Genomic DNA, 16022 nt, shown 5'->3' on the forward strand with positions numbered 1-16022 from the left:
AAAGACAACAGGTGCAAATGTTGTTGGTTGCAACAGTTTATTGTGCTTGCAGCCAACATAACACAAATCAACAGAAGACCTAGTGCTGGAACAAGCTGAAGCACACATTGTCCCAGTAGATTGTTTTCCTTCCTGTTTGAGCTCATTAATTTTAGATCACTGACATTGTTGGCATCCTAACCCCAAACTTTACCGGGCAATATACATTATTAGCGTATCTGAAATATCTTGCTATTCTCCCTTGAGGATAAAATAAGTTCCTGAAATTGCAGTAGGTGGGGTTGGCAACACAGAAGAGCTACAAAAAACTCCCTTTATAAAAGAGCATGCTGGAGAAGCCCAGCACAGATTCTTCACAACAGTTTTTATACCTCTTTGTAACCAGAGCAGTGGACAGTTGCCCGATTCATTAAGACAAGAAGCCTGATGTTATTTTGGGATGGGATTTATTAAAAATATTAAAGGACAGACCTAAAAATTTGTCTTTATTTCCTTCCCTCCTCCCCCACCCTGGCCATTATACCTGGGGTTGTGCTTTGACCCCCCTGCCCTTGACTTTTTTATTTCACTGCTGATGCCCCTCCCAACACCCTGTGGCCACGACAATCCATGGCAAAAGATCAGCTGGGGTTTTTTTTGTTTGTTTTAAAGTAAGTTTGTTCGTTTTTCCTTATGAAGCATTTTTGCATGAAAGAATACCATATGGTTCTAAGTTAACAAATTCTTTATAGAAATACTGCTTCCTTTCCTGCTGAAATGAGGAAAGGTTCCCTATCAACATTTAAAAAGGACTTCCCTATATACTGAGCAATGTATAAAAGCTCAAGTGATTTTGGCCACCTTCCAGGCATTAGGAGAAATTCAATACTCGGTAGATTCTAAATGGAAAGAATTAAAATTAGCATCCCACTTCCTTCTCATATATTGGGAGAATTTTTCTTATGCACTGATTATTGGCTAAAGGTTACTGTTCTCATTCTATCTAGTAAAGTTTCCCTCTACTGCAGCCACCCACCATAACTAAAGGGCATGAGACATTTTTATTTTTGGGATCAAATGGATTTAATGCTTTTTCTCATTTTAGTGCATCACTTTCATTTTGGTTTGAAGTTCTCTGTGATGATCTAACTTTGCCTAATAACTTAGGAAAAAGTTGCAACATTCTTGTTTAAACTCAAAATTTGAAATGGTTTTGCTACCGAAAGTGCCTACTGAACATTCTCCATAATTTTAAATGATTGTGAAGCACTTGTGTGTGCATTGTCTATTGAAGGGTTAATTTGCAAATTTGAACACTGATAATCTATACCCATGGTATTTCATTCTACCCTCAATATACAGATTCGTATAACAATAATGATATATTTCAATTTCTAGTGCAATACCATGTTGATTTTTACCACCCTTAGCATTCCCTTGTTGTTTGGGTGGATTTTTAAATTACATCCCGACCAGTTTACAAATCTAATATTTGCAGGTGAACAGTTTTATGAATATACTTTAGCACTGTAATAAATCTTTAGATGGTGTTATTGGCTAACCTTATACAGAATGTTCCTGTAATTGAAAAGGCTTTTAAATGCAAGCATTTCCTTCTTGGCTCTCAGTTGAGAATTGTATTTAATTTGAAAATAATAGACAGCCTATGGAAGTTGCTATTTTCTAGTACATGGAGGATGCTATTTTTTAGTATGATATATATATATATATTTTTTTTTTCCATCTGAATTGCTTATATATCCATTACTGTATGCCAAATGTTTTTAATTTCAACAGGTCTGTAATGGATATCTGAATATCTGTGTGATGTATGCTTCCAAAGCCTCATGGAGATCTGTCTAGTGGGCATACTCAAGCTGGCATTTCCAAAGCTACTTTGCAAGTCAGAGAACAACATGCATCTCGAATATTTTATGAAGTGATTATTTTGAATTGATAATTTAAAGAAATAACACGAAGAGCCACAGAGAATTCATTACTGTTGATGCATTTAGAGATGTAGGATGAAATCTGATCAGACTGGTTTGGGCTGTAAAGCAAGAGACTCCCTGGATAGAAACACTGGGTCTGGCCTGGGGGAAGCAAAACAACGCTTCTTCTCTAATGGAAGACATAACCTGGAAAGCAAGCTCCTGGGCCTGTGTTTTTCTGGAAGGCTAAAAACTGGTTACTGGAAGACTAAAATGTTAGCATTGTGTGAGTAAGGCTGTATGTATGAGTAAGGTTAGATGAGGCTGAATTTCTGAGCTTAATGAAGTTGATGAAAACGTTACTGCTTGCTTTAACAAGGACAGGATTTGCTATAATATTAAAAATAATTAACGATGCAAAATGTAATTAACAGTGAATTCTAATTAGCTACATGTGGAAATGTGCCTTTATTGTCACAGTTTTTCCCTCTTTTTTCCACTCCTCTGTACTCTGAATTGCTTTTCCAACACCACCTCTGCCACTGAGCTGTGTCAGCTGTGCAATGTACTGTGATTCACACAACACTGTTTTCACAAAGAAAAGTTGTCACAGGAGAAGAACTTGTTAAAATTTCGACTGTAAGCAATATTTGTCATTTTAAACTGGAATACTAAAAGAAGGGGAGAGGTTAACCTAATTCTGTTTAATGGAGAAACAACACAGTTTCCACACTAGAACTTATATGACTGCCCAGTAAAAGCAGGAGTGAAATCACCTTGAAGTGCAGAAGAACGTAAAGGATATAGGTTGGAATGGAGATCCATTAAAGAAATGGATGAGAAGTGGCAGGGCTTTTACCAGTGAAAATGAGAAAGGAGCAGAAAGCCATGCACACAGATGGAAGATCTTGTTTCATTGTTCTTAGCAGATGTGAGGAAAGACAGGATACTGAGTGCATGAGGCTTGGGTCTGTGATCATGGAAGCTGCTTCCTTTGGTTATTCTTCTCCCTACGTAAATAATATTTATTCAGTAATGAAAATGCTCAGTAGAAAACACTGTTGTGACTGTTTAGAAATACTAGTGAATATGGGAAAGGAGGAGAATCCTCTTGTGTCCTTACCATCCTGTTTTCCTCCTGCTGAAAGCACTGGCATAACTGGCATAATAATATGTATTGACCAATTTGAACTGATGACATTCTTTGCAAATAACACAATAAAGAAATAATGGGCCTTACCATGAGCTTGTATAAAACTGAAATTTAGGGTAACTACTCAGTTCAGAGAATATTAAAATAATAAAGGCTAGCTGTAAAAAATTCTCACTTTCTTTGGGAAAGCCTTCATCCTTCAGATGTAAGCCAGAGAATTCTTTGACACTTGTTTTAAGCCCAAAGTGGACTAGATTTTGTGTTTCGTGTATAATAATGCACAAAGGCTTCCAAACTCAGTGGGACAGCTCAATACAAATAGCTCTTGAAAAAAAATTATAAACAAAACAGTCATTGTCTTGCAGTGAGCAGCTAGGCACTGCTCTTACAGAGATGGTTTTGTGTCCCATTCACATGCATAACACTTCTTGATATTCACTAATGAGAGACAAAAAACGCCCCACATTCCACTGCTGTTATAACTAGAATGGATTCCCTAGAGCGGACACATTTAAAATAATTATTCATTAGTAAAAATTTCATGCTGACACCAAGAAGACCTGCAGGTAGGACTAGACATTATTTTTATGTAAACATATACTTGCTTATTTTTGTCCCTTTTTAATAAAAAAAATAAAATTGTTCTCATAATTTGTTCATTGGCTCTTAATTTTGCATTTAGTTACCTGAGAATGCAATTTCCTCAATTTTTGAGACTGATCTTGTCAATACTTATGAACTCATTTTCACAACTAAAACAGAAAGAAATGTGGCACTGCCCAGATTGTCCAAAATACTTCTCTTTCTTTTGCCTGTTCTGCTTCAGATTCTTGTGATAGATTTGCTTTATTCAACAAACATCCCTCCCCACCTGCTTAGGCTGGCCTGACAGTATTACAAATTGTTGGTGAGTGTACTAACTGCATGGAGGTGAGGGTACTGGTCATGCTACCAACTCTACCTTCTTCAGCCTTCCTTGGTTTTCACAGTTCCCATGTCACCACCACCATTTTTCCTCTACATCCTGGAGGTTAACCTCTACAGCACCTTGCCTCTTGTAGAAGGCAATGTGGCTCCTCTACCAAATTTATAATAAAAGAGAGGCCTTCTGCCCACACCCTAACCTTTTTAAAGTACTCTATATTGTTTTTAGGTGTTCTAAGAAGTGGACCAGAAAATGTGACTCCTTGGCTTTAGTGTGCCTTTCATTTTGATGTATTTCAGTTTTTCTTTAATCTATAATAAGAATGAATTGATCTAGAATATGCCTAGAAGTGGATACAAGTAAATGCGTGACTGTGAGCATGGAAACTAGATTTTTCCATGTCCAACAATTTCTCTGGAGGAAGAAAGAAAGATGGGCACAGATTTTGATGGACTTGTAGTGAATGCAGAGAGATGAGGTTCCTTCCACCTCACTAGCTCTCTGCCCTGCAGCTCCTGAGGATGCTGGTGTCTCTAAGGCAAGGCCATCATAGAATCAGAGAATGCTTTGGGCTGGAACAGATCTTAAAGGTCATCTCATTCTAAACCTCTTGCCATGGGCAGGGACACCTTTCACTAGATCAAGTTGCTCAGACCCCCATCCAACCTGGCCTTGAACACTTCCAGGGATGGGCCATCTACAGCTTCTCTGGGCAACCTGTGCTAGTGCCTCAATACCCTCACAGGGAAGAATTTCTTCCTAATATCTAAATGGGGTGTGCATTTGAAAATCCAACAGATCCATTTAATGATTTTCTCAGGTGTAAAGCAGATTGCTTGAGCAAGCTGTAGCACTAGGGATGATGCCCAGAGAACTGATTTGCAGGATCATATAACCTGCTTAAAGATGGAAATATGCATCAGGAGAGTGAAACACAAGCTTGGAGTAGTAACACTTCAACAGTTTCTCTTGAACTTGCCTTCTGAAGTCTGTCAGACCTTCATTACCTTGGTCAGTCTGAAGTGATACATATCGTCATGTAAATAACATCAGAATAACAGCTACTGGTGGACTTAGTACTGCTCTGTATAAAGACAAACTTCAGATTCCTGAAACTCCTAATTTTCTGATTATTTGAAAAATAAAATTATTTTTAACAATGTTATCAAATAAATGATTAATATAGTTGTACCAGACATACTTTCTCTCTGGAAAATGTGATAGGTACATATTTTTATATTTTTATAATTGAAAATGCCATTTGATGCTCCATGCTATTACAGTGCATTTCAAATGGAAAAAAAGATGTTCATCAGAAGTGGAATCTAAATCTGGAAATACAAAATAATCCATAAATTCTTCACTAAGTATCTCTAGCTTTGAATTTCCATGGTTACTGCACCCAAATACAATTTTTGTTGAAGTGAGTGTGTACCTGCTAATTGGACCAGTGATTAAAATCTAATGAGTTAAATAGTTGGTACTTGTCAAATTCTTCAGGAGTTCCAGCAAAGGCTATTGCCATTTTTTATTTAATAAAAGTAAGAAAACTTCTGGACATCAATGTAAGACTGTCTAAAGATTATCGTCTTGAAAAGCCGAACCAGAACTGGCAGTGAATGTTGCATATGCAAATTATATTATTTAGCTATGACTTGCAAATCATTTAAATAAGCAGTAGGCATAACCAGTGGGCACTGCAGTTTCAAGCAAGTTTTCATAATTCCTTTTAGATTGAACTCCATACATAAAATATAGACTCATAAAATGTCCTGAGTTGGATATTTTTAAGGGACTCACATGCATCATTGATCCAACTCCTGGCCCTGCACAGGACACCCCCAGGAGTCAGACCATGTGCTACCTACCAGTGTTGTCCAAATGCTTCTTGAACTCTGTCAGGCTTGATACTGTGGCCACTTTCCTGGGGAGCCTGTTACAGTACCCAACCACCCTCTGGGTGAAAGGTGGACCTTGCTGACTAGTTCCTTGAGCAGCCTGAAGTGTGCTCTCCTCATAACCAGAGGTGAGGTTTGATGGGAGTTTTCCTCCTGCCAACAGAGAATTTAAACTGAGTTGCTTTGGCATTGCTCTGGCCAGGACAGCCACCAATCACCACTTCACTCATGACACCTCTCAATTAGCAAATTAAAAATCAAAGAGGGCACCTTTCCTACTCAGCTTCCTTAATATCTGCATCAAGAAGTTAACATCTGGGTGTTTTAGGAATCTTCTGGACCTGTTTGCATCAGCTGTCTGGTACTCCCCACAGTTAACATCTGGCAAGTTGAAGTCCCCCATGAGGATGAGGGTGATTGGTTTGAAAGTGTCCCTTAGTTCCTTAAAGAATAATTCATCAGTGTTGCCATCCTAGCTGGGTGACCTATATTAGACTCCCATGATGACATCTGATTTGTTTGTCCTTTAATCCTTACATTTCAAAGCAGTTTTTATCCCTATCTGGATTATGTAAATATCACTACTTTCTTACATTTTCAGTCTGCCAGGTAAGACAAAGTATTTTCCACCCTGGTGCTGTGGAAAAGGTTTTTCAAGGGAAATTATTTCTGGTTTTGAAAGTTCACGTTTTATATTTTCTTGAGGAAATTGAATATTTCTATATTTTTGTAGAAATTTTGAGGCATTTCAGAAATTTTGTAGAGTATTTTACTTCAAGTGCCTACTATATCTTGTTCCAGGAGAGGTCTGTGATAAATGGCAGGCTAACCAGTTAGGTAATGGTTGCATTTTTCACTTTGAAAATTAAGCCCCAGAGAATCAAATTCCTTGTTTTATTACAATCCTTCTTGCATAATAATAACTAAATATTGTGTACCTTTTCCTAAATGCCAGCAAACGGTCTCAGTTCTGTTAGCACTTCATTGACATTCAGTCTGTAGCTTCATGTTGGCCAAAGACAATAATAGTCCCATCTGCCAAGTTTTGCTCTACATTCCTAATTCCTTAGCTGCCAGGGACCAGGAGCCTAAGTATTGTGAGAAACTTGACTTTTGGTTAATCTGCATTTCAAACTACTAATATACATCCCCAACAAACTATGCTGAAGGATGATTCTTTGCCTCAGAGCAGTTTCTGCCTTGAGCGATCAGTCAACATTTGCCTCAGGACTCCTGTCATTGCCTGCCATTAGCAAGTTCACACTTTATTCCCCAGTATCCTTATTCCTTCGTGTGTAGTGGCATCACTTCACTGTTCCCAGCCTCTGTTCCTTCACTGGTTACAAAACACGCAGAGGAGGCAGAGTTACTGATGTATTCTTTGCATTGGTCTTTACTTACAAGGGCAGTGGGCAGATGCACAGTAAAGTCCACCTGAACATAAGTTTCTGTGGATGACCTTGCCCTGGAACAGATTGTCCAGAGGGGTTGTGGAGTCCCCTTCATCGGAGATATCCAGGAAGCGTCAGGACACAGAGAGTCGCAGTATTATTAGAGTTGGCAGACTTTGGAGGTCATCCAGTCCAAGGCAGGGTCACCTAGAGCCGGTGACACAGGAACGCAGCAAGGTGGGTTCCGAATGTCTCCAGAGAGAAACACACAGTGCTGTGCCGGCTGCTCCGGGACGGCCCCGCTTGAGCAGGGAGGCTGGACCAGACGCCCCAGTGTGTTCCCTTCCATCCTTACCCACTCTGATTCTCTTTGCCTCCGAGCTACTCGTTACTAACCTTCCTCGTCTGAAACATTTAAAAGCTACTTTTATTTAGAAATCAACAGTACAGCTTGCAGATGTCCCCTCAATGTCTTAAACAACCCTTTTTATTTTTTTTTCACTCTCTGCATCCCGGCCGTAAGGACTCTCCGCTCGCCGCTGCCGCCGGCGCGGCTCCGCCCGCTCCCGCCCGCTGCGGACAGGATGTCCCGCCTGCCGCCGCTCTCCCGATTGGCAGGGAGCTCCGCTGGCGCACGGGGGCCGGGCTGTGCCCGGCTCCAGTAGCGGAGGAGCGAGGGAGGGACCGGCGAGCGGCTCCGCCGGCGGAGGGGTGGGGGGTGGGCGGGCGAGGGAAGGAGGGGCGAGGATTACCCGGGGCCGAGCGGGCGGCGGCGGAGCGAGAGCCGGAGCCGCCGTCGCTGCCGCGGCTGCCCGGTGAGCGTGGGAGCCCCGCCGCGCTGGGGCAGCGGGAGGCGGGGGCGGGATTGCCGTGCGGCGGGCGGCGGGGGGAGCGCGGCCTCGGCTGCGCATCCCGGAGCCCCGCGGGAGGAGAGCAGCAGCGGCGGCCCCCGCGCCGTGTGCGGCAGCGCTGCCCTGCCCGGGCGGGGCTGTGCGCCGCCCGCCCCGCTGTGCCCGGCTGCCGGCGGCCCTCGGGGGCGGTGACAGCGGGCCGAGGGCGCGGGGGTGGGATGCTGCCGGGAGAGGGGCAGCCCCGGCCTCGGCCGCCGCCGGGAGGAGGGGGTGCGGGTGACCCTGATAATCGCTTTATGTTGGCCTGCGGCTTGCGTAATCTGCGATCAATTATTTATTTCATGCACCACTTACGGGGCTGAGGGGCAGCGTTGAGGCCTTTGGTGTGGCTCGGTGCAGCAGAAGGGAGGCTTCCTTCCCGCGGGTGTGATAGGGGAGGGATGTGGAGGCTGTTTTTTGGTTCAGGTAGTATTCCTGATGCGTGGCCCTCTCCCCGTGCCAATTCAGGGGATGTGAACGAGGGAGGTTCTTCTTCATGCTACATTTTTAAAGATCAAGTAGAAGCCGTCCTAGTCTGAGCATAAATAACCTTGTGTGGTTTACTTCATGTGCTAGATTGTTTTTTTTTTTTTTGTTTTTTTTTTTTACATTTCCCCCTCCCCCCTCGCTCATTCTGTAGCAGGTTGGGCTGCTCAGCCAGCCTGGAGAGAAGGCTGAAGAAGGAAACATGTCTTCTGATTCTTTTTGTCTGTCTGCTCAAGCAAGGTTTGACTCCAAATGGTTGAAGACAGACTTGCAGGTAAGGAGTTTGATGGTCATATTGCATTGTGACCTTTCAAGGATGCTTTTGGCCCGAAAAGCTGACAAGACTGCATCTCTTGAGATAGTTTATAGGTTTTTCCAAGTATGCTGATTTATTAGTGGTTTTGAAGAAATACTAAGTTATTTTGAGCTGTATTTTCAGTCCACTCTCTTCTGCTTTGAAATAAGCTGGGCTACATACGTATGCTATCTATGTGTGTTATCTATGTTATCTTATGCTGAGTGTCAAAGCCCCTAGCAGAGTATGTGGCATTTCTGCTGGAAATTCTTATTTAGAATGTTGTTAAATGTCCTGCCTACATGTGAGCTAGCAGTTTTAATCACAGGACAACTGAAGCGAGAGGGAACGAAAATGTAATTTGTATTTTGACAAATTCAAATTAGATTTTGCTGTAGTTGTTTGTATTATGGGTACATGGTTCCTTTAAATTTTGTTCTTTTTGAAGGGAGTTAATTTTTTTGTCAAAGGTACAAGGTTTGAATGGAAGTGATCTTCATTGAAATATACCAGTATCTGGTGAAAGTTTTCTTTTGTCTCAGATGATTTCTTCATTGAGCAAAGTTGCATGATATGGGGAGGAGGAGGATCCTTACATCTTTTCCCAATTCAGATTTTACAAATAAGTGGAAAATTTAGAGAAACTGAGTAGTTTGGGTCAGTTGTGTTTGTTTTAGATGAAATAGGTAACTAGATTAAGTACTTGTCTCTTTTCCTCCTTTACCCAGATGTTGCATATAGATCCCTTACTTTGAATAACCTTTCTAAGTTTCAACTCAAAAGTCTGAAATTCTTTTTGGGATGGGCCAGCCAATGTTATTCTTTTGTTACTGTTAATAACAGTTCTGTTGAATAACTCTTAAAAATTCAATCTTTGTGACTTTATCCCTGATTACCTGCTGATAGTCTACATGGTTGAGTTGTTCTTATGGTTAGGCAAGGATTTTTTCCCCATGCAGTTGTGATTTGAAAGCAGCCTTTCCCCAGTATTTTACATCAAACAAGATAAATTGGAATCAGAAGTGACAGATATAGCCCAAGAGGTTCCATTATTTAGTTGGTCTTGAATGTAAATGCTGTGAAATGACAGGGATTTCTCTTGATTTGGCTAGATTAATTCTATTTTCATCTTTTGTTCCTACCAAAGTAAAAGTTTTAATCTAAAGTCAGATGTTTTCTCTAATGTAGTAAATAAAGATGCTATACAACATTTTGGAGATAAGCATGTTAAATAGTATGGAAATATATTTTTGTTTCCAGAAGAGTCGCTTTTGGATTTACAAGTATATTGCTTCAATGATTGTTGAATAGAGGAAAATTTATCTGAAAAAGTGGCAACCTTTGTTTGTAACACCTGCTGACTATGCATTGCCTTTTTTTTCTTCAGTATTATGTGGGGTGAAAAATGTGACTGTTCATGTGATTTTTCAGATTTTTCCTTTTTTGTAATGCCTTTTTTCTTCATTCCTTTTTCCTATTTATTTAAATTTATGATAGGAGAGTTTCAGTTGTCATCCAGAGTTTTAAGGGTTATTTTCAGCTGTGTTTATAAGTGCAACAAAATGTTTTTGATTTATGAGACTGTAGTTTAGTTAATGTGTTACAGGAATTCCTTTTAATAATAAAAATCTTCATTTACAGCATATTTCAATGAATAAATGCTCTTACTTATACGAGTTCTTTATGAGTAATAACAAGTTAGACTCTTATTTGCCAGAGTACTTTTTTTTTCCTTCCAATCAAACTGTAGTCAAAATAATGAGAATAATGAAATAAGAGAGCAGCAATCATTTGTGATCTGCTGGGCACAAACATCACTTCTCTGGAATCTGAAGACAAGCCAGGCCTCCTGGGTATAGTATCATTTTCTTATTAGGTTACCTGTTTTTGGTATTGCAGAGGTTCCTCCTCACAGAACTCTTAATTGGATGCGTGTGGTCAGTATTTTGAAAAATTGAGTTTGTGAATCTTGAGTAGCATCTTTTAATGTATTAAATGGCAGATGCTTTCTGTAAAGGAAAGGGGTTTTGGGCTCTGGGGAATTTTTCTACTACACGAATGATTATTTTACCTACTGGTTGACTAGCATGACCTAGCTGTGTGTGGTTATTTTTTTAATAGGTATGAATCCTGTGTCTTAATCCTTTAAGTTCTGTGTGTACTGGATATGTAGATTTCTTAATGTGCATGCTTTTACTGGCTCAGCTGTAGAAGAGCCCTGTTGGTGTTCAAGAGACTGTTAGCTGGAATTGAAAAGTTGAACACAGCACTATGAGAGATCTGAAGAAGACACACTAAATTTATGTAAAGGGATTAAGATGACTATGAATTGTTTGGAATTGGACCCTGAAACTTACCACTTTGCAGCTACATTTTTAACTTCTCAGTGTGCAGCACTCCAAGAATGAGTTGGTGACAGTCCTTGGAGAAACAGAATTATTCTGGGGAATTACCTGAGGAGATGCACATAGACTGATTAGTTTTTAAAATAAATTCTGCTGTTGCAAAATTTGGGGTATATAGCTAGGATTGGAATTAAAATGGTTTCATTTGGTGGCCTAGTAGTCTCCAAAGTACTTTTTTAGACTTTTTTCCTTTGTCACTGTTGTCAGAGAGTTTGTTCTTTAGACTTGATAACTGTCAGTTATTGTAGATTAACCCTATGAAATTTCTATGAAAATGTTTGTATTCTTTTTAAACTCTAGAAGATATTGCATGAATAATGTAATGCACAATATTCTAGTACTATTTGCATTAATGAGTATTATATTGAGGTATTAATACAGTAAGAAGAGAATGACATGTGGATTGTAGCATGGCTTGTGTTTAATCACCTGTGTGCGTCACTGTTGCAGCTGGTGTCCAGGCCAAATTTAAATGTTCTTACTCAGTTTTGGGATGTTACTGCTGTGAGACAAAGGCAGTGGGATGTGGCATGTTATTGCTGTTCTTAAGTGAATATCAAAGGCACAAGTCCTTTTGTAGTAGCAGTGAGCCTCTGACCTGCAAGATTACCTGATGTGATGTGCAGTGTTAATGGAACTGTATCTTCACAATGGTTTTTGCTTACATTACTTTTTGTGAAACTGAACAATACTATTTTAGGAATCCAAATTTCTCTACAAAAATCCAAATCCAACCTGTAAATGCTTTGAGTCTTTTTACAAAGTTTGTAATTATTTGTATGGTTTACAGCTACTAGTGTAATTTTGAAGTGCTCAGAAACATTCATTTTACTTAAAAATATTTAAATTTCCTGGTGGAGCAAAATAAGATGCTCTGTGTTGCCTGAAAAAGCAAACTGTTACAGCAGCTGAAAAATTAGAATAGTTCAGCTGAATATGAGAACATCAGTATACAATATGTAGTATGTTCTTCTATGACATATGTCAATAGGATGTGTATAACATCCCCCTTAATAAAACAGTCCTATGAAGTTATAAAATAGGTGAATTTTCGTGCAGGCCACTTTTTCATGTGTCATTCTTAAAACAGTTGCTTGAAAAGTTAGTGTACTATTTCCATTTCTAAGTTATTTATTTAGATTTGAATTAATCCATTGAAAGCACCTACCTATTGATGAGTATTCCTAGTAAAACCCATCACATTTATAGGAAATACTGTGTGTAATGGGAGATTGTGTTTCAATGTCTGTTTCTAAGAAGACATCCTTTATTATTAAAAGGAATATTAAAATTGTTTACTTAGACCTAGGTACCCAGTTTGTGGAATCAAACTGTGCTTAAAATAATTCTGATTAAATAGATGTACTGTACAACTAAATTAGAATCTTATGCAGAGGCCTTTAATTAGTGATGGATGAATAACTAAAAACTAGAATTGCTGTGAGCTAATGGGATGCATGTGTGTGTTCAAATGGAGTTTAATTAGGCTGCTTATTCTGGATCCTGTGGAGAACTGTTGTGATTAATAGCAGGAGTTAGAGGGAAAAACTTTCATTTTCCTGTTGTGTAGAGAAAAACTTTAGGCAACAGTCAAAGTGCAAAAGCTGTCTGCAAGAGGAATATGAGGCATTTCCATCAGTTTTCATTGAGTTCATGGGTTGGCAAACTGTTTCTGTCATTATCTTTTGCCACAGAGATGAAAATGAGTTAAAAAAAAAATAGCTACCTTTAAGAGTTGCACTGATTAGAAATCTTTTTATCCTTACTTCAAAGTTACATTTGTCATTTTGGTTTTCTTGAAAATCCTGCTCTTCTAACATTTAGATTAGTGTCTTTACTTGTGATAAGATTATGTAAAAAAATGATGTCTTGGCTATCAAAAGCAAGAAGTTGGTAACAGTTGCCTTCTCTATTTTGTTGCTTTCCTGTTAATCTTCTTTGTTTTGATTTTCTGATTGGAAAAAAATGAAGGGCTTATTTGGAAGTTCTTAAAGCAAACTGCAAGTGAGGACTCCTTTGTATTTAAAGGAAGTGAACTTTGCAGTAGCAATTTTTGAAAATTATTTTAAAAATGAAGTAACGCTGTCTCTTGGAAATAAGTGATTTCCAAATGGATGGACAAATACTATATCTGGTGTGATAGTTTGAGAAATTAAATTTAACACATAGGTATGAATATTTGGGCTCAGACAGAGCTATTCTTGAGATGCATAGAATAGTTTCTAGGTTTGAGGGAATTGTATAATTTTTCTTTGTGTGTGGCTATTAACTTAACTTTTCCAGCAATTGGAAGACCAGCACCCTGCTATTATGGGGACATTTCTAGTTTAACCCCAAATCTGCTGAAGTGATGTGGGGCTGTTGAACTTTTTGACTTTGCTCCCCAAGCTTTGGGCACTGTGTCTAGGTCTGGTGCTGTTGCACTCTGCTCTGCATAGGTGTGATAAGCAGCTGTGGTTTCAGGGCATGCTTCCTTCAGCAGGGAAGGAAGGAAGCTAGCACAAAATACTAAGACAACAATGAAAAAGGAAACACAAATTGAATGGATTCAAAAAAGCAAAAACAAAAGAGAGACTTAGGAAAGGACTTATTGTTCTGTGATTTTTCTTTGCTACTACTGGGCTGAAAATGTTTTTCACTTAAATATTTTTCTAACGAGAAGTTTTTTCATGTAGTCTTTAAAATGCAGGCAGTGGCTAATGCAAAAATAACTGAATAGAAGAACAGATTCTCCACTACCCTTGGCAATTCTGAGGTGAAGATTATCTAAGTAGCTTATATTTTAAATCCATATTGATCTTCTGTGGTTATGAAGTCAGTTTCTTAAATTTCCAGTGCAGTTTTATAGTTGGGAATCCTACCTGAGTTAATCCTCATCCTTTTGTGTAATTTTATTTTCCTGGCTTCATTCTTCTTGAATTCAAGTTAACTTTTATGAAGACTTCTATCCTTTCTGCAGGGAAGCTTATGAGACCACACTAAGAACATAATCTAATGTACTGTATAGAGTTTGTTAATTAAAATAGTTGACTTCAAAACAAAATCAGAGCTGCTGATTATTCTTAAAATAACTTGCTGAAAGCAAAATTGTAGAAGTGCTTTGAGAATTCTCAGGAGATTACCCAGTTATGATTTCAAGATGTTATTTTCTTGAAATGGAAGGAAATGTTAACATCAGTGTCTTACTGTCTAGAGTTGGTGGGGATGGAGAGGAATTTCTCTGCCAGCCCTGTTGGAGGTTGGCAGCAGCATATGTCAGCAACCAAACTAGATACCCCTTGGACTTAATCAGATGTTGTACCAGACAGAATAAATTACAGTTCTACTGCAGAGATAAGATTAACAAGGGATTAGAGTGGAGGCAGCCCAGTTTACAGTAGAAGTTCACTTTGAAGTCTCCTTAGGCCCTTGTGTTTTTAGTTTGGGATAAGTGAGCAGGGCTGAGCCTTGGGTCTGCGTGGGAAGTATGGATTTGTTGAGATCCGTGGCTTTCAAGTGCAGGGATCAAGACATGGTCTGGGGATGAGAAAGTGTGACAAATGATGGAAGAGGCTTGGGGTTTCTGAAGGTGAGATGTGTGGGAGATGGGGATTGAGAGGTCAGTAGATGTCATGGGAAAGGACGGGAGATTTTTAGCCTGGGGAGTGCGTGGGAGGATTAAGAACAGGGGCCAGAGTTGCAAGGCAGTGGATAGCAGTGATGGAGTATAGAACTGCTGTTGTCCTGGTCTTTGGAAGGAAGTGTGTAAGTGGTGAGGAATCAGGGCCTTCACAGAGATTTACAGAGGATACATCTCTGGTATGGTTGTCAGTTGCAAAAGTTCAGTGAAAACCTCATTATTTTCAATTTGTTAATTTACTGAGTTTAAGTTCATCCCTTTAAATATTTACAAATGAAGTTACTGAATTATTAGAGGGAAAGATGTTCATATGAATTAAGCAATCTAGTGAGAGAGACTTTACAAAACACAAGTAGCAGCTCTTGTGTTTGGAACTCCAGTATGTCAGGTACGATGAAGACACCAAGTGTGTTTTTCTTCTCTTGTACTCTACCACCAATTGCCTTGTGAACATTCCAAATAATTTAGTGGAAATACCTTTTTTCTTTCTTTTTTTTTTTTTTTAATTTCTTTGGAAACAGGAACCAGAGGAAATCTTTTCAGATTTGTTCTGAAGAAAGTTTTAGTTCTCTAGTTTGAACACTGAGATGTAGGCTCTATGCATGACTGAATGTGAGAGGTATTGGTTGGAGCAAAGGAAGAATGCCATAAAATACTATAGGAAGAAAAAATGCAGGATTGGGCAGTTAAAGCAGACACTTGACTTTTCTACTACACAGAAGAGTGTTATCTTCAGCTGCAAGTTTCACAGGGTCACAAGTGTTTGAGATTGGAAGGGACCTCTGGAGGTCATCTGGTCCAACTTCCCTGTTCAAGCAGGGCCACCTAGAGTGCAATGTCCAGCCAGGTCTGTGTTTGAATGTCTTCTGAATATCTCCAAGAATGTGTTTCCTGCTGGTCAGAGGGAAGCTCCTGTGTTTTAGTTTACACCCATTCCTTCTGGTCCTGTCACTGAGTAGCACGGAACAAAGCCTGGATCCATCTTTTTTGTACCTTCCCTTCAGATTATATATATTTCATATACATGTATATATATATATATATATATAT

General features: G+C 39.4%; 1 protein-coding gene across 5 annotated transcripts in view; it reads left to right on the plus strand.

The window, feature by feature from the left end:
• Positions 1-7976: 7976 nt before the first annotated feature.
• Positions 7977-16022, plus strand: part of HERC2 (HECT and RLD domain containing E3 ubiquitin protein ligase 2) — a 101326-nt gene continuing 93280 nt past the window's right edge. For 3 of the 5 annotated variants that reach the window (XR_013774880.1, XM_079310993.1, XM_079310995.1), the window contains exons 1-2: positions 7977-8092; positions 8808-8927. Coding sequence is in view for 4 of the 5 variants with exons in the window: in XM_079310993.1 (XP_079167119.1) it covers positions 8856-8927 (72 nt within the window). In the remaining variant the exon portion in view is untranslated. The remainder of the gene's footprint in view (positions 8093-8807; positions 8928-16022) is intronic. The other 2 variants (XM_079310994.1, XM_079310996.1) reach the window with 2 other exon arrangements.

This window comes from Erithacus rubecula (genome assembly GCF_903797595.1).
Source record: "Erithacus rubecula genome assembly, chromosome: 1".
Classification (NCBI taxonomy): domain Eukaryota; kingdom Metazoa; phylum Chordata; class Aves; order Passeriformes; family Muscicapidae; genus Erithacus; species Erithacus rubecula.